At 38.6% G+C, this 26,305-nt stretch overlaps 1 protein-coding gene across 2 annotated transcripts in view; it reads left to right on the top strand.

The window, feature by feature from the left end:
- The window catches only part of SMAP1 (small ArfGAP 1), a 180,582-nt gene that overhangs the window by 73,142 nt on the left and 81,135 nt on the right, over nucleotides 1-26,305 (top strand). Inside the window, exons 4-5 of one of the 2 annotated variants that reach the window (XM_077767237.1) lie at nucleotides 528-603; nucleotides 13,459-13,539. In XM_077767237.1, coding sequence (XP_077623363.1) covers nucleotides 528-603; nucleotides 13,459-13,539 — 157 coding nt within the window. The remainder of the gene's footprint in view (nucleotides 1-527; nucleotides 604-13,458; nucleotides 13,540-26,305) is intronic. The other variant, XM_077767238.1, reaches the window with a different exon arrangement.

The raw sequence follows: 26,305 nt of genomic DNA, 5'->3' as shown, positions 1-26,305 counted from the left end.
CCAGGAGAAGCCATGTATGGTGTGAAAGAACAGACGTATTGAAATCGCAGTTGTTTGGTTTTTCCAAGTCGCTATTATTCTTCTGTGATGCAGAAATAATGTACACATTACTGATTTGTGGAAAGATTAAAGGAAACAAACTATGAACAATATATAGCACACAGTGTCTGGTATGTTGTAGGTACCACATGGCTATTATACTGTGAGCTTAAAATGAACTTTAATTGAGTTTGGTTGAAGGAGGAGGTTTGAGAGTGTGGAGGTATTAAGATATGTGGTTGTTTTTCTTCCTGGAATTGGCTTGGATGGTTTTGTTGAACGGAGAAAACTTCCTGAATGGGATAGACTTTCTTTGGCAGAAAGAAAAGTAGGTTACAGAATTTAGTTGCAGAAATAGTGTGAGAGGAAGACACAGACTAGGGAGAAGGAAAATTGAATTTAGAGTGTAGGCTTTGTGGAAAGGAATGAATAAAGGGGATTGTATGTGCGACTGAACTCATGCTTTTCCTTAAGTTATCTGTTTTCAGAGCAGTGGAATTTTTCATCAGAGATAAATATGAAAAGAAGAAATACTACGATAAAAATGCAATAGCTATTTCAAATGTAAGTAAAATCTTCATTTCTGTTACCAATTGATGTTTGTTGTATAGCTCTCAGACTTTTAACATACAATACAGCTTAATTTTTTCATTGTAAAATTCTACTTAGTTAAATACTTTTAAAAATTTGAATATTGGAATTTTTTGTCACATAATGTTGATGAGCTCTCAAAAAGCAGAACTCTTGACTCAGAAAAGAACACATTCTAAGTAAGAGTCTAATAACTATTAAATGTCATTTATTAAGTTAATTTATGAAGTTTACAAAAAGATAAAATCACTAACTGAAAAAGAGGGAAGAGAAAATTGTTTCACTCAATTCTGGAAATGAATGAAAAAGAAACAAGGCAATTTATCCTCCCCTTGGCTCTAGTAGATGCGCCCAGACATATGTATATTAAGACATGGCATTTTAATTGGTTACTATCAAACATTTTGATTCCTAATATTTGAGACCTTACTGTAGTAATCAAAATATTGTATCATTGTTTCCTTTTAGTTTTTTTTATTAATTTTTCTCATTCCATTAATTATAGTTTAAGGCCTACTGTCTTCACTGTTATAGTTATGTTTTTTGGCCTTTGATACCTAGATTAATAAGCAAGCTATAAACAATCTTGTGGTTAAGTCCTCTGTCAAGCAATTTGGAGACAATAATTTCATCTCATCTTGTATACAAACTGGGTTTTTGTCTCCAGTCCATATGGAGAAGCAGTATACTAAAAAATTAATCAAATACTAACAAAATAAGGATATTTTAATACATTGTCTCTGATAATGAAAAAGTCTTGTTAAAAATGTTTAAAGTATCATTAATGTGTATTTTGAAACAAGACACCCTTGTGTATAGAGTTTGGGCTTCATTGGACACTAGAGAGGAAATCTTTTGAAAGAATTGACAGTATTGAGAATGATGTTTATAATATCCATAAAACTAAGTCTAATTGTTAGCATTATGGGGAAGGAAAATGGGCTAACTTTAAAACGTAAATGATATATTTTCATATGAAATTTTAAGAGATCATTTGGTTATTTTTAAAAACTTATGGCTTTACATTAAATACCCTTTAAAAAAACTAAACTTTTTTGTTCTTTTATATTGATAGTATTATTTTATCTTGACAATAACTTGGAAATTATTTTTATGTAGTAGTGTATAGGAAAACATTTTTATCTTTGGATGGTAGCTGTTGCTATTGAATTCCCCCCCCATCCCCCGACCTTAAGTGTGATAATGGTACTTATATGCTCAGTTAAGAGAATTTCTTCCTTCATTAAGAGATATGTACTGGGATAAAATATTTAGGGATTGAGTGTCAGGATATCTGTGATTCCTTTTTAAAAGCTTGTTAAAGTTTACTGCACCTGAGAATATTACCATGTTAAAAAGGAGTCATACGCTGTCTAGGGCCTGGCACTTCAGGTGTATGCTGTGTGCACTCTGCTGTTGCGTTTTGGCTGCTCTTTCCCACTGGTCGGTCAATCCTTTGCAGAGCTCTTCCTTGCTTGCAGTGGGGAAGTGTTTGGACTTTAACTAGGTGTGCTTTGATTTGTTTGTTGAAGTAACCCTGGAAAAAGAAGGAGTGGGGAAAGCCTGTACCCAAAAAAAGAGAAAAGGAAACAACAAACATACAGAGAGTCAAAAAAACTAAGGCTGATTCCAAAGAAAAAGAAAGAAAAAATAGAAAAGAAAAAGCAGAGGAAGAGAAAAAAGAAGGAAAAAGGAAAGAATACAGAAGCCTGATCCAAATGAATGAATGAATAAATGAATGAATGAATAAAGCGAGAAAAGGAAACAAAACAAACAAAGAACTATGAGCCTGATTCCAAACAAAAAAAAGGAGGAGGAAAAAAGGAGGAGAAAAACCAAAAAGAGTGTCTATGGGTGCTTGGGGGGTGCTGGCTGAGCTGGATTGGAGGAGAAGCGGGCTATGTTGGCTCAGAGTTGTCTTACCCCAGTAAATAAGCAGTTGCCAGGCACAGAGGGGCAGGGTTTGGTGTAAGTGGGTCCTGCCTCCACTGTAGGCCACTTTGTTGCTTTCTGAAGTCCCACTGTGTTGACATTGAGGGGAAATGGCTCCACCCCAATCTCTCATCCTGGAGCAGGGATTTCATCCCCCACTGTTCAGGTAGCCCTCACAGAATAGTTTGGGAAGTCAGCTTGTCCTGTGTGAAAACTCTGCTGTGTCTTTTCTTCGGCATGCAGCTGGGATTTAAATCCCAAAGTCTTAAAGGACCNAAAAAAAAAAAAAAAAAAAAAAAAAAAAAAAATTTTAAAAAAAAAAGGACCACCAGCATTGTGCAGATCTGCTCTCCTCTTCTGGAATAGAGCCTCTCTGCCCTGTTGATGAAAGGCCTTTGGCTGGCACCTGCAGGGTCTTTTGTCCTTAGGGAGGCAATAAACTCTCCTCCAAAAGTAGTCCAGGAAGGGGACTGTTCTCTTCAATGCATGCCAGAGATCGTTACACCGTGCTATTCACTCTGGGGCCAGCTCTGTCCTCCCCAGGAGTGCACACCACAGCTTTACTGCAGAGAAACTCGTGCACTTGCAGAACCTCAGAGTTTCAACTCCAAAGGCTCTTTGCAAAAAAGAACTTGGATCCTTATTACTTCTCGCTCTCCACCCACTCCATGGTCCAGGGAGGTTTTCCTCTTCTGCTAACTCAGTGCTTCACTATCTCCTATCTGTTTCTCTCCCTTTTGTCTCTCTGTGGGAAGGGTTCTTTCCCCTCTGTGGCACTGCTGTCTTTCTCTCCCCCAGTTCACATCTACACACCTTTCATCTGCCAAGCTGTCTCCTTCCACCTGTGGAGACCCTTCTGCCACTCCACAGACTGATTTCCTGAATGTTCCAAGTAATCTCTTGGGACGAGGAAAGTTCAGGGTTTCTCCGCCATCTTAACTCCTCTCTTTCTTAACTCATTTTTAAATGGTTCAGTGAAACGTGGCAGCTGAGTATATGTGTGCCTGTCTGTGGAGAGAGAGAACAAGCATGATATAATGTTAACATTTGATGAATATTGGTAAAGTTTATAGAGATAATTCATTTTCTATTTTTATTTTTTTTGTAGGCTTGAGAATGAAAATTTTAAGGTGAAGGATTGTGTGTTCTTGAGTTTATATTATTCATACAATGAAAATTTAGAAAAGTTTACAAAATTCACATTCAGCCCAAGGATAAATGTATTCCACCTACTCATCTATACACAAAATGATAATTTTCTTAAAGTTAATATTCTAGCAAGTTTAAAACATTTCTGTTTCACAGTAATTAATGTGTAAGCAACTAATCTTATATATCACTAAGAATTACATTATATATTTACATCCATTGTCTTCAGTAATGGATTAAACGTTCATTCAAATCGTTTCTGATCACTTATTATGGTCACAGTCTCCTAGTATATTAAACCAAAAAGGGCATGTACAGTTGTATTTAGAGAGATTTAATTTCATAGTGGGGATGAGATTAGGTTAAAACAACATGAGACAAAGTATAAGTATGTTTATTTTTTGAGAGAGAGAGGGAACAAGCTGGGGAGGGTGAGAGAGAGAAGGAGAGAGAAATCTCAAGGAGGCTCCTTACTGCTAGCACATAGATATAGGGCTTGAATTCACAAACTGTGAGATCATGACCTGAGCCAAAACCAAGAGTTGGACATTTAACCAACTGAGCCACCCAGGTACCCTATTTCTTAACTCTTTTTTTTTCCTTAAATAGTTTATTGTCAAGTTGGTTTCCATATAACACCGAGTGCTCATCCCAACAAGTGCCTTCCTTCTTGACTCTTAAAAAAAAAAAAAAGAAAAAGAAAACTGATACATTTCTTGCCCTTCTGAAACAAATATTTCAGAATATTGTGGCAAAATATAGTACAATAAACTACAAGAGAACAGTGGCAAAGGGTTTTGTCATTTTTCTGTGATACTGCTCCTCTCCCTGCCAGGCTATTTAATGAGTCTGTGAACTAAGCCCCATAGGAATCCATCATGTAGAGTATGAGAAGCTAACATGGAACTTCCTTCATCCCCAGGGATTTATTCATAGTTGTAAAAACTGGCTTCAGGAGACAGTTAATAAATATGGCACCTGGTCATATAAGCATGGTGCTTCTGAGAAAGCAGGAAGGGATGTATGTGCTGCTTTGTGGAGGGAACTTATGGTATAGGATATGTGGTTTTGAGTGCTATGTGGTAACGTAAGTATGAGTTAAGGAAGGAAGCTTAGGGGCGCCCGGGTGGCTTAGTCGGTTAAGCGTCCGACTTTCGCTCAGGTCATGATCTCACGGTTCGTGGGTTCGAGCCCCGCGTCGGGCTCTGTGCTGACTGCCAGCTCAGAGCCTGGAGCCTGTTTCAGTCTGTGACTCCCTCTCTCTCTGACCCTCCCCTGCTCATGCTGTCTCTCTCTCTCCTAGAAATAAATAAAACATTAAAAAAAAAAAAAAAAAGGAAGGAAGCTTAAAAGAAAATAAGACAAAAACAAAGTATATTCCTTTGTATTTAGTATTTGTAAATTTGGTACTATAGTTTGTACTGTTTTGTACTCTCAAACAAAAAAAAATATTTTATCTTAAATCTTTTTTATTAAAAAAAATTTTTAATGTTTATTTTTGAAAGAGAGAGACAGACTGCAAGCAAGGGAGGGGCAGAGAGGGAGACATAGAATCTGAGGCTCTAGGCTCCAAGCTGTCAGCACAGAGCCCAATGTGGGGCTCGAACTCACGAACTGAGATCATGACCTGAACTGAAGTCAGATGTTTAATTGACTGAGGCATCCAGGCACCCCTGTTTTGTATCTTTTAAAGTAACTGCATGGTGCTGGGTACCAGTGTGGGTATGCATAGGGTGTTCATATCAACCCTCAGTACTTCCCTTCCTCACCCCTGCGATCTGTGCTAGCCTCTCATTTTGAAACTAGATGTGGAATTCAGAGATTGGCTATTGAAGTGTCCTTGGACTGTTTCTTCTTTTATTTGTTCATTTAGTCATGCAACAAACAAGCATTGAATGTATACCATCTGTAAAGGCATTGAGATTGAAATGATAAAATCTTTGTATAATACTAGCTTATGCTCAAACATTATCCACATGTAATATACATGTACATGAATTATATTCTAAAGCACGAAGTAGTATCTGTTATAATAGAATAAAAGTGCTGTGGGAACACAAAATTTAGGTAGCATTAGTTAATTTTCACTGGGAGAATTTTTAAAGGAGGCATGTTTGAAATTAACCTTAATAGAAAAGTAGGATTTCAGCAAAGAGAAAATAGGCTGAGTGTTAATAATGCAGAAAAGACATTTCAGGTTGAAGGGACATTGTATCTCCTCTGTGCCAAAGTAAGATAAGGAAGAAAGGAGTTCAGATATATTATTTGGTGTTTGTGTTTGTTGAGTAGTCTCTGAAACTGTCTTGTCTAGTCAGTGTGAAACAGACTATGCAGGATAGGTAAATGATGAGGAGAGAATAAATGTATGAGGAAATAACTCTTGAAAGGCAGATAGAGATTGTATGGAAGACTTGAGTGCCAGACTTCTAATTTTTTTTAGTAAGTCGTGGTTATTGTATTAATTTTCTCTTCTTATTTAGCAGTTGTCTGGAAACTTAGTGACTTTAAACAGTACAGATTTGTTTTCTTAAAAAAAATTTTTTTAATGTTTTATTTATTTCTGAGAGAGAGACAGCATGAGCAGGGGAGGGTCAGAGAGAGAAGGAGACACAGAGAGAGAAGGAGACACAGAATTGGAAGCAGGCTCCAAGCTACCATAGAGCCTGACATGGGGCTCGAACCCACGAACTGTGTGATCTTGACCTGAGTCGAAGTCGGACGCTTAACTGACTGAGCCACCCAGGTACCCCTGTACAGATTTGTTTTCATACAGTTTTCTGTTGGCTTAGAGTTGGCTTAGAGTCTGGGCATAGGTTAGCTCAGTTCTCAGCTCTGGATGTCACCACGCTGAAATTAAAGGGCTGGCCAGGGGGACTGTCTTGTTTGAGGCTCATTGTCTTCCAAGCTTGTGATTGTTATCAGAATTCATTTCCTTGTGATTGTATGACTAAGGTCCTATGTTCTTGCTGTCATATGGCGACCACTCTCAGTTCCTAGGGGCCATCCTGATTCTTAATAGTTAACCCCATCTTATGTGTGGCAGCTTATTTCTTCAAGACCATTGAAGAATTTCTCTCACACTGCAAATCTATTTTAGGAAAGGCCCCACCACCCCCTTTTCGGGACTCTCCTGATCAGGCTAGACATACCCAGAATAGTCTCCCCTTTGATTAATCCATCACTAACTATTGGGATCTTAATTACATCTGCAAATTTCTAACCTTTATTATATAATATGCTAGTCAAGAGAGAGTCCACCATATTCCCACTCCTGCCCATACTCAAGGAAGGGCATTATATAAGGTATGTATACCAAGGGGTAGGGGTTTTGGCCATCCTAGAGTTCTTACCACAGTGGTACACAATGAATCTGACCTCTATGGTTGTTACTTCAATGAGTGATAGGGGAATTTGAAAATTTTTAGTACAGAAATCTGTTCTCTCTTCCTCTCTCCTTCCCCTCCCTAACCAGTAGTGAATTAAAGCTGGAAGCACAGTGATTGAGTTGCTAGAAGATCTAGCGGGTCTTGAGTAGATGGAGCTGAACTCTGCCATATTACTTGCTCTTTTTCATCAGCTTTTCTGTCTTCCCCCCGCCTTCTCCTTTCCCTCTGTTCACCCTCCCTCATTCCCCACATATATTTTAATATTCAGATTATTTATTTGCCATCATAATGATCAGAAACAAAAAGTCTAGTAGAGGAGTAAAATGTGTAGGCAACTGTAGCTATTTAATACTGACTGCCTGACTTCCTTAATTTTGTCTCGGGAAACAGTTAATAATCTTTGGGAGTTGGTGAGCACTTGCTTGTTCTTGTTTCAGTTTATCTTACATAGTACTCTCCTCTTTTACCACTTCTCATCTCTCAGAAACAACCTCTTGAGCTCTATTTGAATTTGAATTAGTAGCACACGAAGATTTTAATTCTCCAGTCTTAATTTCACACGAAATTACTTTTCTAATCAGTTGCCATATAATTGAATATTATGAGTTTAAAAACAATAAAATTTCACTTGTTTTGTTATATATGTGTATGTGTATAAAAACTAATACTTTAATACAACAAAAATAAAATTCATTATTTCAACTTAGAAATTATTATAGAAACAATGTTTCTATATTATATTACTTTAAAAGTGAGTTAACACTAGTAATTTTTAGTATCATCAGTATAATTAACTGATGATTATATAATTAGTTATTTAAGATACATAAGTAATTCCAAGACTAAGTTGCAATGCAGTTTAGATGCTCTCTATTAGGGATGAGAAACTTAGGTGAATAATTAGGTAGTAAGTTAGAATTAGTATAAAAATAGCAGTTTCAAGTTGGCTTTCTTTGTTATTCCTTTTCATTATAATTTAGTTTCCTTTTCTGTGGAACAGAAATGATCATGGTGTCTATATTTCATAGTATTGTAAGAGTTAAGTAAGAGAAGGCATGCTGCATTTTTAAAAGGGTGCCTGGCACACATATTTAGGGTGCTTAATAATTACAATGTATTGTAATGATTATATTGGAGGAAGGTGGTGGGAGATTGGAAGCAACAAATGACTTGAAGCAGGTAGATAATTAAGAAATTTGAATACTCAAATTTAACTATAAGACTTTAGATCACCAGTACAATTTTGACTTAGAGGTCTTTTTTTAAAAATTTTTTTTAATGTTTTATTTATTTCTGAGAGAGAGAGAGAGAGAGCGAGCAGGGGAGGGTCAGAGAGCAAGAGAGATACAGAATCCGAAACAGGCTCCAGGCTTTGAGCTAGCTGTCAGCACAGAGCCCGACGTGGGGCTCGAACCCAAGAACCGTGAGATCATGACCTGAGCCAAAGTTGGACGCTTAACTGACTGAGCCACCCAGGCGCCCCTTGACTTAGAGTTCTATGATTAATCCCTCCATGTTTTAGTCTCTCCTTTGATTAACATCTACCAGTGACTTGATGTGGCAATAAAAGGACTTATATTTTGAAAGTTTTCCAGCATCCTACATTTCTTAGTTACTTATGCAAAGATTTTTAAGTTAGTATATTAAAATTTAGCCTTCTTCAAACTATGAGAGACTCTTGAATGCTGAGACAAACTGAGGGCTGGTGGGGGAGAGGGAGAGGGGGAGCGGGGTGATGGGCATGGAGGAGGGCACTTGTTGGGATGAGCACTGAGTGTTATATGGAAACCAACCTGACAATAAACTATTTAATAAAAATAAAAAATAAAATGTAGCCTTCTACATATTTGGTAGCTACCGTTATTTCGTTAAGTTTTATCAAAGTCTTTTAAGTGGCCTATTGATGAGTTTAATTGATGGTATGTTTTGTATGATTTATTTATTGGTTCAGTAAATGTATTTTCAGGTTTTGTGTCAATTACATGGACATTGGAAATCATACTTTTAAGATGATTTCTGGACTACGGAAACACCTGAGCTTTACAATATATTGAGAGCTCATAAGACAGCCATTCGAAATTGCTACGATAAAATCTCCACTTGGAAAACATCCAAGAGTGCCTAAAATGAGTTTCAAGCAGTGTATTGCTAGTAATTAATCCATAAGGCAACTCCCAGTGGTCTTACATTTTTCAGTGTTTTGGAACACCAGATTTTATTTTATTGTGTTGAAAAAGGTGGTAGTGGAAAAAAATTGATCAAGAAAATAATGTGATTTTTTTTCTTGAAAAGGTAAACATTTTGCTTTATGGCCTTCAAATAATCATATTGGTATTTTTATAATACTTCATACCTTTTCCAAATGTATTTGCTCACCTTATTCTGGTAGGTGGGAGTTGGAAACCTGTTAGGCCTGATCAGTTTTTCTTTTGTAGGAGGTGAGTTTATGCAATTGTATTGCTTTAGGACTTTTTCATGTACAATTTACTTTGGTGGTGGCCTAGAGAAGAACCTCTGGGCTTAAGAATAATTGAAAGAAAGACTGTAACTTATTTATTCCCGAAGGATATTTTTACTAGGTTCCCATTGTGTATTCTCTCATGGATGGAGGGTTTGAGCAGGAGAAGGGTAAGGAATAGAGGTCGTTCAGTCATAACAACTGAATTTACTGATGCCACCAATTTCTAGCGCAATTTTCTAAGGTCCAAGTCTTTGTCCGTTCTCTATATAAAAATATTAGAATCCAGTGAAATGGTGCTAATGTGTAGTTACAAAATAAATTCTGAATTTGACAGTAAATGTCAATAACTTACTATGAGATTTCAGCATAGTATGTTAGCAAAAAAGGACAATAATAACTGCTGAGATTGAGCCTCTTTTTGGTTCTTCCTCTGAAATGCTCCCTTCCTTTTTTGTTTTCCTTTAACATTCAGAAATGTTTATATAATATAATGTGTATGGACTATTTAAAACTTCTAATTAAGGATACTGAGTGATCCGATTTGCATTTGAGAATGCCATAGTTTGGAGAAGAGTAAGACTTGGGACAAGGAGGCCAGTTAGGACCAATATAGGTGACAGATGATGGTACTTTCCTATTAGGGTGCTTAGTGGAGATGGCAAGGAGTAGTTTTGAGAGATTAGAACACTCAAAAGCACCTAGTTTTCCTTGCCTCTGTATTTTTTTCTTCTCTCTTGCCCCCCGACCCCCATTTTTTGTTCGCCCTCATCTGTCTCTGTGTTCTTTGGTGTCTCTTGCTTCTGATTGTCAGTATTTGACCTCTGTTTCCTCATTCCTTGCTGATATATGTATCTTAACCCTGCTCATTAACTTTTTAAAACTGAACTTTATTGAAGATAAAATTTATGTGCAGTAAAAGGCAGACAATTTAAGATAGAGTTCATTGATTTTAAAAAATATATACCTTTGTGTAACCACCACAGAGGGCATATAGAATCTTTTCTTTTTTCTGAAAGGTTCCTGAGCCACCCCGACCCAGGTAACCACTGGTCTTTTTTTTTTTTTTTTTTTTTTTTAACTTTACATTATATTTGTCTTTGCTGGAGTTTCATATGAATGATATCATACATATGTACTGTTTGGTGTCTGATATCTTTATTTCAGTATATTTCTGAAGTTCATCCCTGTGTTTATGAGTGCTCTTTGGCCATTCTTCTTTTATTGGCAGATAATAGTTCATTTTGTGGATATACCACAATTTATTTGTTCACCTGTTAATTTTTCCATTGATTTTTCAAGTGTCTTTCCTACTGAAAAACTCCCTGTTTATTTCTAGCTGAAACAGAGTATCAAAGCTTTTTTAGGAGAGAGCATTAAAATGCTTTGTTAAATTACTGTTATTTATTTTAATGTTTTATTTTATTTTTGAGAGAGAGACAGAGTGCAAGCAGGGTAGGGGCAGACAGAATCTGAAGCAGGCTCCAGGCTCCAAGCTGTCAGCACAGAGCCTGATGCAGGGCTCGAATTCAGGAACCGTGAGATCATGACCTGAGCAGAAGTCGGACACTTAACTGACTGAGCCTCTCAGGCACCCCTAATTACTGTTATTTATTAAATAGTTTTATATTCCTGCTTCTGAGCTTTAAAAGTGGCCAAATCAGTCAAAAGGAGAACAAACACTTTTACAGTGAATTATCTTGAATTAGTAACCCTTCTTGACTTGCTAAATATATACCTATTTCTCTTTTATGTTTTTGTATTTAGCTATTACACGAGTTTGGGCAAAGAGGTCTTTATGATACAGGCTGTCATCTTAAGTGAATTTGTGTGCTTTTTAATCTGTTATTTTCTACATAAAGAGGCAATTAAAGATCTCAAGCAAGTAAATGTCCAGTGGGATAAAGCAACTTTGAAGCCAGGGTTTAAGGTGACATTTTTCTTTTAAAATCTTTTCTTCTGTGTGTAATTCCCATTAGTAGTTACTAAATGGCTAGTTTGCACAATTATGACAGAGCCAACAAGCAGTGTTCAAGGAAAAAAAACTCTAAAGTTTATGGTCTTGGGTTGTGATTCAAGAATTACAACCGTAACTAACTTAATAATAAGCAGATTGAATGAGGACTTATCTCCCAACGTTATTTTGACATTACATAATAACCTTTCTGTAATAGCACCTTTTATTTTAAACAGTTTCTTAGAGGCACTGTTGATATGATAGGGCAATATATATAGATGTCAGTTTTATGGCTTCAAAGATCTACTATGCATTTTGTAAACATATTTCAGTTATATTTTGGCAGTAAAGAGAGCAGGAGGATAATGCTTCCATTAAAGTGATCAACTATGCATGTAGAAATTGGGTAGGAAGATGTGTGAAAAGGCTTTTAGATGAAATCCATTTTCATATATAAATTGCCTCTGCCGCACATATAACTGTCTCATAATGCTTTGGAGTAATTCAGCAAATACAACACTGGTATTGGTGTTTGTACATACTGATCTTAAAGAAGGAGGCATATAAATTGCTTTATGCTAAGTCCTGCTGCTGCTTAGCTGTTATATTGCATTAACCTACTCTTTTTTTATTCCATACTTTTTTCTTTTTTCTTAAACAGCTGATTAAAACTTAATAATTAACTTTCACTATTTCAGCACTGTTTTATTTTCCATTCTTAAAATAGTTATTACAGGGGCGCCTGGGTGGCTTAGTCGGTTAAGCGTCCGACTTCCGCTTAGGTCATGATCTCGCGGTTCGTGGGTTCGAGCCCCGCGTCGGGCTCTGTGCTGACTGCCAGCTCAGAGCCTGGAGCCTGTTTCGGTCTGTGACTCCCTCTCTCTCTGACCCTCCCCTGCTCACGCTGTCTCTCTCCCTCCTAGAAATAAATAAAACATTAAAAAAAAAAAATTAAAAAAAAATAGTTATTACAAGTAAAAGCAGAAGTTCATTTGTGCTCTCCTGCTATTTGAAACAATGTGTCTTCATGCTTCAGAGCATTAGTATTTCAGAAGTAATGCTGAGTAAAAGTTTACCATCTGAGAAACTTAATTATTTTTCACATACTTTTGGTATTGATCATACCTGAATATATTTTATTTTCCTAGTGAACTCTATTTTATTTTATTTAAAAAAATTTTGAGAGACAGAGACAGAGCATGAGCAGGGGAAGGGCAGAGAGAGAGGGAGACAGAATCTGAAGCAGGCTCCAGGCTCTGAGCTGGCAGCACAGAGCCTGATGCAGGGCTCGAACTCATGGACCACAAGATCATGACCTGAGCAAAAGTCAGCACTTAACCGACTGAGCCACCCAGGTGCCCCTAGTGAACTCTACTTTAAATTATACAATATTCTGTAATAAATATTTACATTTTTGGANAGCTCAGAGCCTGGAGCCTGTTTCGGATTCTGTGTTTCCCTCCCTCTCTCTCTGACCCTCCCCTACTCGTGCTGTCTCTCTCTCTCTCTCTCTCTCAGAAATAAAACGTTAAAAAAAGGAATTTAAAAAAAGCAAAAATACTCTTTTTTTAATTAATTTTTTTTTTATTATTTCTAGGAGAGAGAGAGAGAGAGACAGCGTGAGAAGGGGAGGGTCAAAGAGAGAGGGAGTCACAGACTCTGAGACAGGTTCCAGGCTCTGAGCTGGCAGTCAGCATAGAGCCCGACGCGGGGCTCGAACCCACGAACCGCGAGATCATGACCTAAGCGAAAGTCGGACGCTTAACCGACTAAGCCACCCAGGCGCCCCACAAAAATACTCTCTTGATGCATTATTTCTCTTGGTTAACATACTTCTAAGTGCATTTATATCTCAAGAATAGGTAGGCTTTATGTTTTTCCTGTGCCTGTCAGTTCTATTACTTCCTTTCGTTTTGTTCTTCTGACTTTTCATCTGCATTCCACAGATTTCCTCCTCTGATGCTCCTCTTCAGCCTTTGGTGTCCTCTCCTTCTCTACAAGCTGCTGTTGAGAAAAACAAATTGGAGGTATGGTAGTGTTCTAGCCAGCTGCATTATGTAGTGTTCAGTGGTAAATGAGCTTCCTTTTACTCTGTACCATAATTTGGGAGTGGTGTATTAGTTGTTTATATTTTGAATGGTCTCCAGTATTATACATATTAAATATAACAATTTCTAGAATATTTCCCTATGCCATGAGTAGGATTAAAGAAGTTTGATCTGTTTCATTTCAGAATGACAGATTTATTGGTACTATAGATATATCTCAACATTTAAGAAGCAGTTTTTTTTGTTGTTTGCATTACTACTTTATACTTCTAGAATTTTTTTTATAGTTGCTGTTGAATTCTTTGATCTATTAAAAAAATCTTTCATTGAAAATGTTTTCTTTAGAAGATTCTGCTGTTTTAAGTATTTGAAGAAAATGTCAAGTTTCTTTTTTTAAGCAATAGTAGCCATCATACAGATACACTAATGCATTTAATACAGAGTTATGACTATAGAATCATCAGTGATAATCATTAGAATGTGTTTGTGGTAGGTGTGGTTAGAGTGAATGATAATGATTCCTAATGGAGGAAAACATAACTTTATAGAAGTTCCTAATGCAATATAGTTTTCATGCTGTGATTGACATTCACTCACTATGCTCTTTAATAGAGGAGGCATACTTTTGAAATATCTTTAATTCTTAATAAACATTAGCTATAAGGATTAGGATACGTTCTTTTAAAAAAAATTTTTTTTAATGTTTGTTTATTTTTGAGAGAGAGACAGAGCATGAGTAGGGGAAGGGCAGAGAGGGAGGGAAACACAGAATCCGAAGCAGGCTTCAGGCTCTGAGCTGTTAACACAGAGCCTGACGCAAGGCCTGAACCCAGGAACAGTGAGATCATGACGTGAGCTGAGGTCAGACACTTAACTGACTGAACCACCCAGGCGCCCCTAAGATGACATTCCTAGTAGAGAAAGCATTTTGGTGAAAAAAACCCTGTGGGCAAAGTGGGTTGTTTGGAGATTTGTAGGTAGATGGCATGGCTAGAACATGCATTGGATAGGGAGAGAAGTGAGAGAGCAGCCCACTTCTGAGCCTTCTGAAGGATTTAGGTCTTTACTCTGAAGGCCCTGATACTTTAATGATGAATTTTAAGGGTAGAAAAGGTAACGGGATCTGTTATTCTTGCCTTCACACTATCCTTCATCTCTGCGAAGAATAAATTGTGTTGTGGGGTGTGGAAAAAGCATGAGAACTTGCTTTAATCCATGAATAAAATGTTGGGAGCATGTGCTAACCTGGAGGCAGAGGGAATATAAAGGCTTGTGTAGTTTTAAGAGATTTTGAGAAGATGGAATCCATGGGATTTAGTAATGAGTGGATCATGACAGTGCTTTGGGAAGCCTTGATGGCTTCCAGTTTCTGGCCTCAGTATCTCAGTGCCTGATGGATCTATTCAGGGAGAAAGGGATACAAGCTGAGGGTGAGGAACAGATTTGAGGAGAATGGAGGAAGGGGGATGAATTAAAAGTTAGATATGACTGTAGGATATCCAGGTATCTAGTAGGTAGTTGGATATACAGTTCTATATCCCGGAGGAAAGATCTAGGCTGGGGGAAGTGGGAGTAGATAGAGATTGAGAGAAGGATTAAGATTATAAATCAGACCAGGAAAAGTGTGTTGAGTGATAAGAAGAGAGTCCTAAGATGGAAAGCTGGGTGGGTACACTTGAACTTAAGAGCAAAGGGAATTCAAAGGAGTCTGTAGGAGACAGTTTTAAAGCATGAAGTACATGGTTGGAGTGTTGTAGGTATCCTACTAAGTCAGCACACAGACCCAGGAAAGAAGCACTCTAGGAGGGTGGATATTACCATGAGAAAGTGGAAGAATGTCAAAGGCAAATTTTGCCTTTTCAGAATTTGCTCTGAAGCTAGGCTTTTACATAAGAAAAACGGTAGAAATCCTGAATATATTTTTGTACTGTGTGGTTCCTGCCTGCAAGTCTTAGATAGTAGTAGACATTGGTGATTTCAAGATGGTGGCATACGAAGACCTGAGAGTCCCCTTTTCTCATGGACACAACAGATCTACAACTACACATAGAATGATTTTCTCTAAAAAAGATGCTAAAACTAGCTGAACAGCTTCTCCGCAACAAAGGACAAAAAGGCCACATTGAGATACATAGGTGAGGCAAACACATGGACCCACCCCTGGTGCTGTGATCCACAGGTAAAAGGGATCTCACAAATAACAGAGAATGTTCCTGAGGAGTGAGAGGTTTGAGCCACATATCAGACACCCCAACCCTTAAGACCTGAACTGGAGAGATGAGTCCCCAAAACATTTTGCTTTAGAAACCAACAGGTCTTATGTCAGGATACCCAAAAAATAAAAACAAACAAACAAAAAAACACAAACCTGTAGGAAATATGACTCTACTCTTAAAGGGCACATGAACAGTGACTCACTTGTCCTAGAAAGTACAAAAGGGGCAGGTTGAAAAAAAGCTCCTAGGCCATATATGAAAGAGACTTATGCCTAATTTTAAAGTGTCTGTTGGACAGGGTTCACTTGGATCTCTCTTTGAAGTAGGTGCTAGTACATTTTTGTACTACCTCAACCTTGCCAGTGCTGGTTGCCCCACTCTTCCACACCTCCACAGTCCCACCCTACCACATTGGATGGGCTGGTTCTTCCTGTGCTGGTGCCCTCCTGTGACCCTACTAAAGCCAAGAAATGCATGCTTTTCACACAGGGGACACCCCTTGAATGCCTGGCTCTGGTGGCCAGTGGGCCTGGCATTTTTGGTCCTTATGGGACTGAAACAAATTNCCCCCCCCCCCCCCCCAGGGCACTATACAAAGAGCTGACTGAAACACACTCTTAGTCTTCTTATGACCACTGCTTCAATACTGGGAGAGGTCACTATTTTGCCCAATACATAGAAACAGAGAGAATTAGGCAAAATGAGGGAATGGGAATATGCTCCAAACATAAGAGTATGATAACATTTACCAAATGGAAATCACAGAGTTGAGCCGAGGAATTAAGATGGCAGAATAGAAGGGGGACCTAACGCTTGCCTTGTCCTTCGAACACAGCTAGATAAATATCAAATCAATCTGAACACCCAGGAAATCGATGTGAGGACTCAGAAAACAAGCTGCACACCTAGAGGGAGAAACCGTATTGTGGAATGTAGTAGGTGCAGAGATTTGATGTGGGGGAGTAAAGAATTGCCAGTACTGCGGAAGTGATGGAGCTCTGATCAGGGAGAAAGGGGGGAGAGAGCAAGAATGCAAGCGGGGTTGCCAGGGCATTGCACAAGAAAAACACTTCTCCAAAACCATTGACGGGGGAAATGAGAAGGGCTGATTACTGCAAGTTTTTATAAGCAGCAGAGTTCAAACTGAAGTTTTAGAAATCTGTGCCATCACTGGGGTAGAGCCTGACAGGTGTACAGTTGCTCCTGTGGAGAAGGAGGGCAGAAGCCCAAGAGCAGGCAGTGTAGTCTGAGGATCCCCTGGGTTGTCCTGGGAGAGATAGTTCCCCTTCTTTGAGTGCATTTGGGAAAGGTGGCACTGCCTCTCAGGGGACAAAATAGCTGGTAGGCACCATTGAGCTGGTCTGTGTATTAGCGTAGAACAGAGGCACCTGCTGAGGGCAGCTCACCTGCATGCTGACTTTTTCTGTGCTATACCATGAACTCCAAGCTCCTGCACATTGGTACAACTGCCCTTCTGGGACAAACTGTCACCAGCCACAGGGTGATAAGACCCTCCCCCAGATGATCAGAATGGATTCCTAAATGGCATCCCTGGATGCCACCCCAGGTCCCTAAAATCTGGAGTTTTGAAACTCAGCTCATGTACTTGAGATAAAACACAGGACCACTGTGCCAATAGGTGAGTAGATGGCTACAACACAGGGTGAAAGCAAGAATCTGAAGAATGCCTGGGACACACAAGGGGAGATTGTTCACTCATCTCTGAAAGCTTCCTAAACAGCAGCAGGCATAAACTCCCCTCTCTGGAGACAAGAGAGCTGGCTGACACCATTTTTACTACTGCTCATGAGCATAAATGGATTTCAGTGAGCAGCACAGCATCCATAGTGGAGGCTTGAGTCGCTTACACCAAACCTTGCCCCCCTGAGCTGTGCAGGTACTTTTTTTTTTTTTTTTTTAAACCTGAGGAAGTGTGCCTGAGACTCAGAGCAGCAAGCCCCAACCCCAGAAGACTAGCGCAACCGCCCTTCTCTAACCCCCAGTGCACACACCCAGTCTAGTGACCATAGAGTTCTGCAAAGCTTTAGCTCTAGGCAAAATAGAATCTAGCCTCTTTTAACAAGCAGACCAAAACACACCTAGTTAGAACTCACCACACACACATATACAGTGGACAGGGTCCCAACACTCCCCATTGTAAGCCAGGAGAAACTCTGCAGAGGACTGACGTGAAGGAAGGAATAGCCAAAACACAATAGCAAGGTGTACACAGCATATACCAGAAAAACTTTCTGAAGCACCAGGCTCTGGACAGTATATGACCTTTTCTTAATATAGCCATTACTCTTTAGAACAGGAAGCATAACAGGCTTTCCTAAAACACAGAAGACAGAGACCTAGACAAAATGCCCTGATATAGGAATTCATCTCAAAAGAAAGAACAAAAATTGGTCATGGCCAGGGATCTAATCAAAATAGATACAAGTAACATGCCTGAACCAGAATTTGAAACAACAATCATAAGGATACTGGCTAGGCCAGAGAAAAGCATAAAAGATAGCTGTCCCTTACTGCAGAGATAAAAGAGTTACAGACTAGTCTGGCTGAAATAAAAAATGTGATAGCCAAATATCAGAGGAATGAAAGAGTGATATAGAAGATAAAATTATGGAAAATAAAGAAGTTGAAAAGAAGAGGGAAAGAAAAATATTAGATAATATTCACATCATAGGAGACCAAGAAGAATGAGAGGGGAAAAGGAGAAAGTGTATTTGAGGAAATTATAGCTGAAAATTTCCCTAATCTGGGGGAAGGAAACAGACTTCCAAATCCGGGAGGCACAGAGAACTCCTGTGGGGAATAAGTTTAGGAATTCCCTGGGCTTGCACCAACGGGTTAACAAGGCATAAAGAATTATAGAGCCATAGGATGCTCACATCTAAGTTTGAGTAAACAAGATTAGGCAAATAAGGATAGAGAGAGCAGGGCAAAGGCCCCCAGAATAGAGAGGGGGGCAAAGGCCCCAATACAAAAGTAAGGTATATGAGGTAAGCAAGATTAGATATTTAGGGCAAAAACACCCCCAGTTTAGTAGTGTAGCAGAAAGCTGCTTTCACAGAAAGGATGGACCAAATTAGGTAAACAGGTAAATAGGGGCATAGACCTCTTCACAGATGAAGCTGCCAGAGGGGAGCTGTTTAGCAAAAGAAAAGTGCCTTGTTATCCCTGAGGCAGCATGCTTTGTCTGTCGTATCCCCTAGGGTGCCTAAGATAAATAGACCACTGCACCTCCTGTCTGCTATTAGCATCCTTCTACCTGGCACCAGGATTTTGGTTTATATCCACCCAAACCCCTAACACCATACAAAACCCCTTTTCCCTCACTCCCATGAGTTATTGTTCACAGATTTATTGTCTCTTCATGCGTTTCCATCACCGTGTTTGTTAAGCCTTCTGATCCTAATAAAAATGGAGCAAGGACCCTTAATTGGGGCTCTAGTCTTTTCCCGGACTTTAGCCATCTCTTGCATTTTAATTCTGCATCCTGCTTTCTTGCTGGACAAGAAAGAACTTTAGACCCAGAGTCTATGACAAATTCCCATAAAAATCAGTAAAAGCAGACTAATACCAAATAATATCATGGTAAAATTTACAAAATACAGAGATAAGGAAAGAATTCTGAAAGCAGTAAAGGAAAGCAATTCCTAAACTACAAGGGAAGACAAATAAGGTTAGCAGCAGATTTCTTCACAGAAGCTTGGTAGGCCAGAAGGGAGTGGCATGATATGTTCATCTGTACTGAATGGGGAAAATATGCAGCCAAAAAGACTTTATACAGTAAGGCTGTCATTCAGAATAGAAAAGAGATAAATATTTTCCAGACAAACAAAAGCTAAAGGAGTTCATGACCACTAAACCAGCCCTCTAAGAAATATTAAAGGGGTCTCTTTGAGTGGGAAAGTCCAAAAGCAGCAGACTAGAAAAGAAACAGAGAAAATATCCAGAAACACTGACTTTACATGTAATACAGTGACACTAAATTCATATCTGTAAGTAATCACTCTGAATGTAAATGGACTAACTGCTCCAATCAAAAGACATAGGGTATCAGAATGGGTAAAATAAGACCCCATCTATATGCTGCCTACAGAAGACTTATTTTAGACCCAAAGATACCTCCTGATTGAAAGTGGGAGAATGGATAACTATTTATCATGCTAATGGACATCAAAAGAAAGCTGGATTAGCCATACACATATAAGACAAACTAGAATATAAACCAAAGACTGTAATAAGAGATGAAGAAAGGCACTGTATCATAATAAAGGGATCTATCCAACAAGAATGAAATCTAATTACAATTAAATCTATTCTAAATATAATTAAATCTAATTATAGATATTTATGCCCCCAACTTGAAGCACCCAAATATAAAAGTCATTTAATAACAAACATAAAGAAACTCAGTGATAATAATACAATAACAGTAGGGCACTTTATCACTTCACTTACAGCAATGGACAGATCATTTAAGCAGAAAATCAGCAGAAACAATGCCTTTAAATGACACACTGGATCAGATGGCCATTTTTTTAAAAGTTTATTTATTTGTTTTCTTAAATAGTTTATTGTCAAGTTGCTTTCCATATAACACTCAGTGCTCATCCCAACAAGTGCCCTCCTCCTCCTCCTGCTCATCATTCCCTCTTACCCTCTCCCCCACCCCCATCAGCCCTCACCCTGTTCTCAGTATTCAAGAGTCTCTCATGGTTTGCCTCCCTCCCTCTCCCCAACTATATTTCCCCTTCTTCTCCCCCATGGTCCTCTGTTAAGTTCCTTCTGATCCACCTATACGTGCAAACATATGGTATCTGTTCTTCTCTGCCTGACTTATTTCGCTCAGCATGGCCAGATTTCATTCTTTCTCATTGCCATGTAGTATTCCATTGTATAGATAAACCATATCTTCTTGATCCGTTCGTCAGTTGATGGACACTTAGGCTCTTTCCATGGTTTGGCTATTGTTGAGAGTGCTGCTATGAACATTGGGGTATATGTGTCCCTATGCATCAGCACTCCTGCATCCCTTGGGTAAATTCCTAGCAGTGCTATTGCTGGGTCATAGGGTAATTCTGTTAATTTTTTGAGAAACCTCCACACTGTTTTCCGGAGGGACTGCACTAGTTTACATACCCACGAACAGTGTAGGAGGGAGCCCATTTCTCCACAGCGTTGCCAGCATCTAGAGTCTCCTGATTTGTTCATTTTAGCCACTCTGACTGGCATGAGGTGGTATCTCAATGTGGTTTTGATTTGTATTTCCCTGATGATGAAGGACGCTGAGCATCGTTTCATGTGTTTGTTGGCCCAGATGGCCTTAATAGATATATCCAGAATATTACATTAGCAGCAGAATACTCATTCTTCTCAAGTGCATATTCACCAGAGTAGTTCACATTTACTGGGTTACAAATCAGACCTCAACAAGGACAAAAAGATTGAGATCATACCATGCATATTTTCAGAACACAATACTATCAAACTTGAAGTCACCCACAAGAAAACATTTGGAAAAACTACAAATATATGGATGTTAGAGAATATTCTACTAAAGAACCAATGTGTTAACCAGGAAATTAAAGAAGAAATTTTAAAAAATACATGGAAACAAATGAAAATGAAAACATGAGAATCCATAACCTTTGGAATGAAGGAAAAGCAATCATAAGAGAGAAGTACATGGTAACACAGGTTTTTATATCAAGAAGCAAGAAAAGTCTCAAATATACAACCTAATCTTAACACCTTTAAAAAGAGCTGGAAAAAGAAAAGCAAATAAAACTTAAGTCAGAAACTTAAATAAAACTTAAAAGCAAATAAAACTTAAGCAGAAGAAAGGAACTAATAAAGATTAGAGCAGAAATAAATGATGTAGAAACAACAACAAGAAAACAGTACAACAGATCAACAAAACTAGGAGCTGGTTCTTTGAAAAAATTAATAAAATTCAAAAAGAAAAGAGAAAGGACCCCCCAAAATTAAATCACAAATGAAAGAGAGCTCAGAACTAATACCACAGAAATACAAATAATGTTAAGATAATATTATGAAAAATTATATGTCAACAGATTAGGCAATCTGGATGAAATGGATAAATTCTTAGAAACATATAAACTGTCAATACTGAAACAGTAAGAAATAGAAAGTTTGAACAGACTCATACCCAGCAAAGAAAGTGAATCTCTGATCAAAAATCTCCCAACAAACAGAAGTCCAGGGCCAGATGGCTTCCTAGGGGAATTCTACCAAACATTTAAAGAAGAGTTAATATTTATTCTTCTCAAATTGTTCCAAAAAATTAAAATGGAAGGAAAACTTCCAAACTCATTCTACAAGGCCAGCATTACCTTGATTCTAAAAGCAAAGACCCCACTAAAAAGGAAGATTACAGGTCAATTTCCGTGATGAACATAGTGCAAAAATTTTCAGCAAGCTACTTGGAAATCGAATCCAATAGTACATTAAAACAATTATTTACCACAACCAAGTGTGATTTATTCCTGGTCTCTTGGGATGGTTCAGTATTCACAAATCAGTCAGTACGGTACACCACAATAAAAGAAAGAATAAGAACCATATGATCCTCTCAACAGATACAGAAAAAAACATTTGACAAAATACAGCATCCATTCTTGATAAAAACCCTTAACAAAGTAGGGATAGAGGGAGCATATCTCGATATCATAAAGGCTGTATACGAAAGACCCACAGCTAATGTTATCGTCAATGGGGAAAAACTGAGAGCTTTTTCTCTATGGTCAGGAACAAGACAGGGATTTCTGCTGTCACCACTGTCACTTAACATAGTATTGGAAGTGCTAGCTGTAGCAGTTAGACAACAGAAAGAAATAAAAGCAATCCACAACAAGGAAGAAGTCAAACTTTCACTATTCACAGGTGACATGCTACTCTATGTAAAAATTCTGAAAGATCACCAAAATGTTGCTAGAACTAATACATGAAGTCTGCAAAGACCCAAGGATACAAAATCAACATACAGATATTGGTTGCATTTTTATACACCAATAATGAAGTAGTAGAAAGGGAAATCAGAATCAGTCCCATTTACAATTGCACCAAAACCCATAAGATAGCTAACAGTAAACAGAGGTAAAAGATCTGTGCTCTGAAGACTGTAGAACATATATGAAAGAAATTGAAGAAGACACAAAGAAATGGAAAAACATTCTATCCTCATGAATTGGAAAAACATTGTTAAAAATGTCTATACAGCCCAAAGCAATCTACACATTTAATGCAATCCCCATCAAAAATACCACCAACACTTTTTGCAGAGATGGAACACACAATCCTAAAATTGTATGGGACTACAAAAGACCCAAATAGCCAAATCAGTCTTGAAAAAGAAAAGCAGAGCTTGGAGGCATTACAATTCTGACTTCAAGCTATATTGCAAAGCTGTAGTAATCAAGACAGCATGGACTGGAACAAAAAACAGACACAGATCAGTGGAATAGAATAGAAAACCCAGAAATGGACCCACAAACTATATGGTCAACTTATTTTCAACAAAACAGGAAAGAATATCCAATGGAAAAAAGACAGTCTCTTCAACAAAAGGTGTTAGGAAAATGGACGGCGACATGCAGAAAAATGAAACTGGACCACTTTCTTATACCATACACAAAAATAAACTCAAATGGATAAAAGACCGAAACGTGAAGCAGGAAACCATCAAACTCCTAGAGGAGAACACTGGCATCAACCTCTATGACCTCAGCTGCAGCTCTTAAGAGACACATTGCTGAAGGCAAGGGAAAAACTAGCAAACATGAACTCTTGGCATTTTATCAAGGTAAAAAGCTTCTGCACAGCAAAGGAAACAGTTAAAAGGCAGCCTACGGAACGAGAAAAGATATTTGCAAATGACATATCTGATAAAAGGTTAGTATTCAAACTGTATGAAGAACTTACCAAACTCAACACCAGAGAAACAGATAATCCAGTTAAGAAAGGGCAGAAGACATGGGTTAACATTTTCCATGAAAGACATCCAGGTGGCTAACAGACATGTGAAAAGATGTTCAACATCATTCATCATCAGAGAAATACAAATCAAAACTATAATGAGATACCATTTCACACTTGTCAGAATGGCCAAAGTTAACACAGGAAACAACAGATGCTGTCAAGGATTCAGAGAAAGGGAAACCATCTTACACTATTGGTAGGAATGCAAATTGGTGCAGCTCCTTTGGTAAACAGTATGGAGGTTCCTCAGAAAGTTAAAAATAGAACTATCATACAACGTAGGAATTGCACCACTAAGTATTTACCCAAAGGATACAAGCAGATTTGAAGGGACATGTGCACCCTGTGTTTATGGCAACATAATCAATAATAACTTAATTATGAACAGAGCCCAAATGTCTGTCAACTGTTGAATGGATAAAGAAGATATGGTGTATAATACACACACACACACACACACACACACAAAATGGAATATTACTCAGCCATAAAAATGAATAAAATCTTGCCATTTACACTGATGTAAATGGAGCTAGAGTATATTATGCTAAGTGAAACAAGTCTGTCAGAGACAGACAAATACCATATGATTTCACTCACATGGAATTTAAGAAACAAGACAGAAGAACATAGGGGAAAGAGGAAGAAAAAAGAGAGTGAGGCAAACCATAAGAGACTCTTAAGGTTTATAGAGAACATACTTAGGGTTGATAGGGGGGAGGTTACCAGGGGTTGGACTAGATGGGTGATGAGTATTAAGGAGTGCAGTGTTGTGATGAGCACTGAGTGTTACATGTAAATGATGAAACAATAAATTGTACTTATTAAACCAATTTCACTGTATGTTAAATAACTAGAATTTAAATTAAAACTTGAAATGGAAGTCACAAAGCTGAAGAATACCTTAACTTAACTAAAAAATATACTAAAGGGAATCAACAACAGACTAGATGAAGCAGAAAAGTGGATCAGGGATCTGTGACCTGGCAGGCAAGGCAGTGGAACTTAACCGAAAGCTGCAAAAAGAAATGTTTTTTAAATGAAGATAACTTAAAGGACTTATGGGACAGTATCAGTTTCACTCACCACAGAGTAACAGTCATGTTTTGAAGGTTGCAGAAGGAGAGCTGAACGGACAGAAAACTTATTTGGAGAAATAATGGCTGAAAACCTTCCTAAACTTGGAAGGGAAACCACCCATACAGATTCAGGAAGCCCAGGGAGTTTCAAGTAAAAGTCTTAACTCCAAGAGATCCCTGGCAACACAAAGGGATTAAAATGTTAAATATTAAGCTGTTAAATTAAATGTTAAAACCTAAAGATAGACTCTTGGGAAGATGGTGGAGTAGGAAGATCCTGAGCTCATCTCCCATGGATACACCAAGGCTGGATCTACATATAAAGCAACTCTCTGAGAATGACTTTAATACTAGCATAATGGCTATTATACAACTAAAGATATTTATAAAAGCCTTGTCAAAAGAGTAGGAAGAACAGGGACATAGTTAGATTGGGAAACAAACTCCCAGTGCAGTAATGCAGAAGTTGTGGGGATATCAAGGTACCGAGGTTCTCTCTGATATGTGAGGGGGGTTTAAGGCCCATATTGGGCACCATTTGCCCCAGAGATTAGCACCACGGAAGTTGAATCCCCATAACATCTAGCTTTTCAAATCGGTGGTGCCTAACTGTGTGAGGGCTAGAGGGCTATGGGGGATGGAGATTGTTTTTAAAGGGCCCGTGAACAGTTCCATTACTTGGAGACCCAGAATAGAGGTAGCCATTTGAAAAGTGCTTGGAACATACATGAAGGAGATTGACTAATTTTAGCACCTGTCCCAAAGGGGCAGGGATCTGTAGGAACTTTTTCCAACCACAGAAACATTGGAGGGCATCATTTTCTAGCTTTCCTTTAGCTGCCCTGATGCTGGCAGACCCTTATTCTGACACTCTCTATCAACCTTGCTAGCAACCACTCATCCCACCTTCATGTTCCCCTGTAGACTGACATATCCCTGTAGGCATCCTTCCAAGTGTTTCCCACCCTACCACATCTTGGCAGGCAGCCTCAGTCAGGACCAGTGCCACATTTGAAGCACGTTCCACCCTCCCACTCCCACCCAGGGGAAATTCTTGGCTGGGATTGACACTATTCCGTGGTGATTCATGCCCCATAGAAAGGGAATCGCACTGCCTACCAGCATGGCTGCAGCAGTTGTGGCCACACCTTAAAGCAGCCACCCTGGGGATTCACTGCACCAACCAGTATGCCTGAAGCAACCACAGCCAGGCCTCTTAGCCAACCAGGCTGGAGGCTTACTCCACCCCTCCACTGTGCCCACAGCAGTAACAGCCAGGCATTGCAGCCAGTCCCACCCACCAGTGTGCCCCCAGCATTCATGACCCAGGCACAAGAGGGGAGCATGTGCAGCTACACAGAGGATACCCCTGAACCACCTGGTTCTAGTGACTGGGAAGCTTCTGGGCCCCAAAAGATACTTACTATATAAGACCAC

The sequence above is a fragment of the Crocuta crocuta genome, unplaced genomic scaffold (genome assembly GCF_008692635.1).
Source record: "Crocuta crocuta isolate KB4526 unplaced genomic scaffold, BGI_CrCroc_1.0 scaffold518, whole genome shotgun sequence".
Lineage (NCBI taxonomy): Eukaryota > Metazoa > Chordata > Mammalia > Carnivora > Hyaenidae > Crocuta > Crocuta crocuta.
This window is presented reverse-complemented; position numbering and strand designations above follow the sequence as displayed.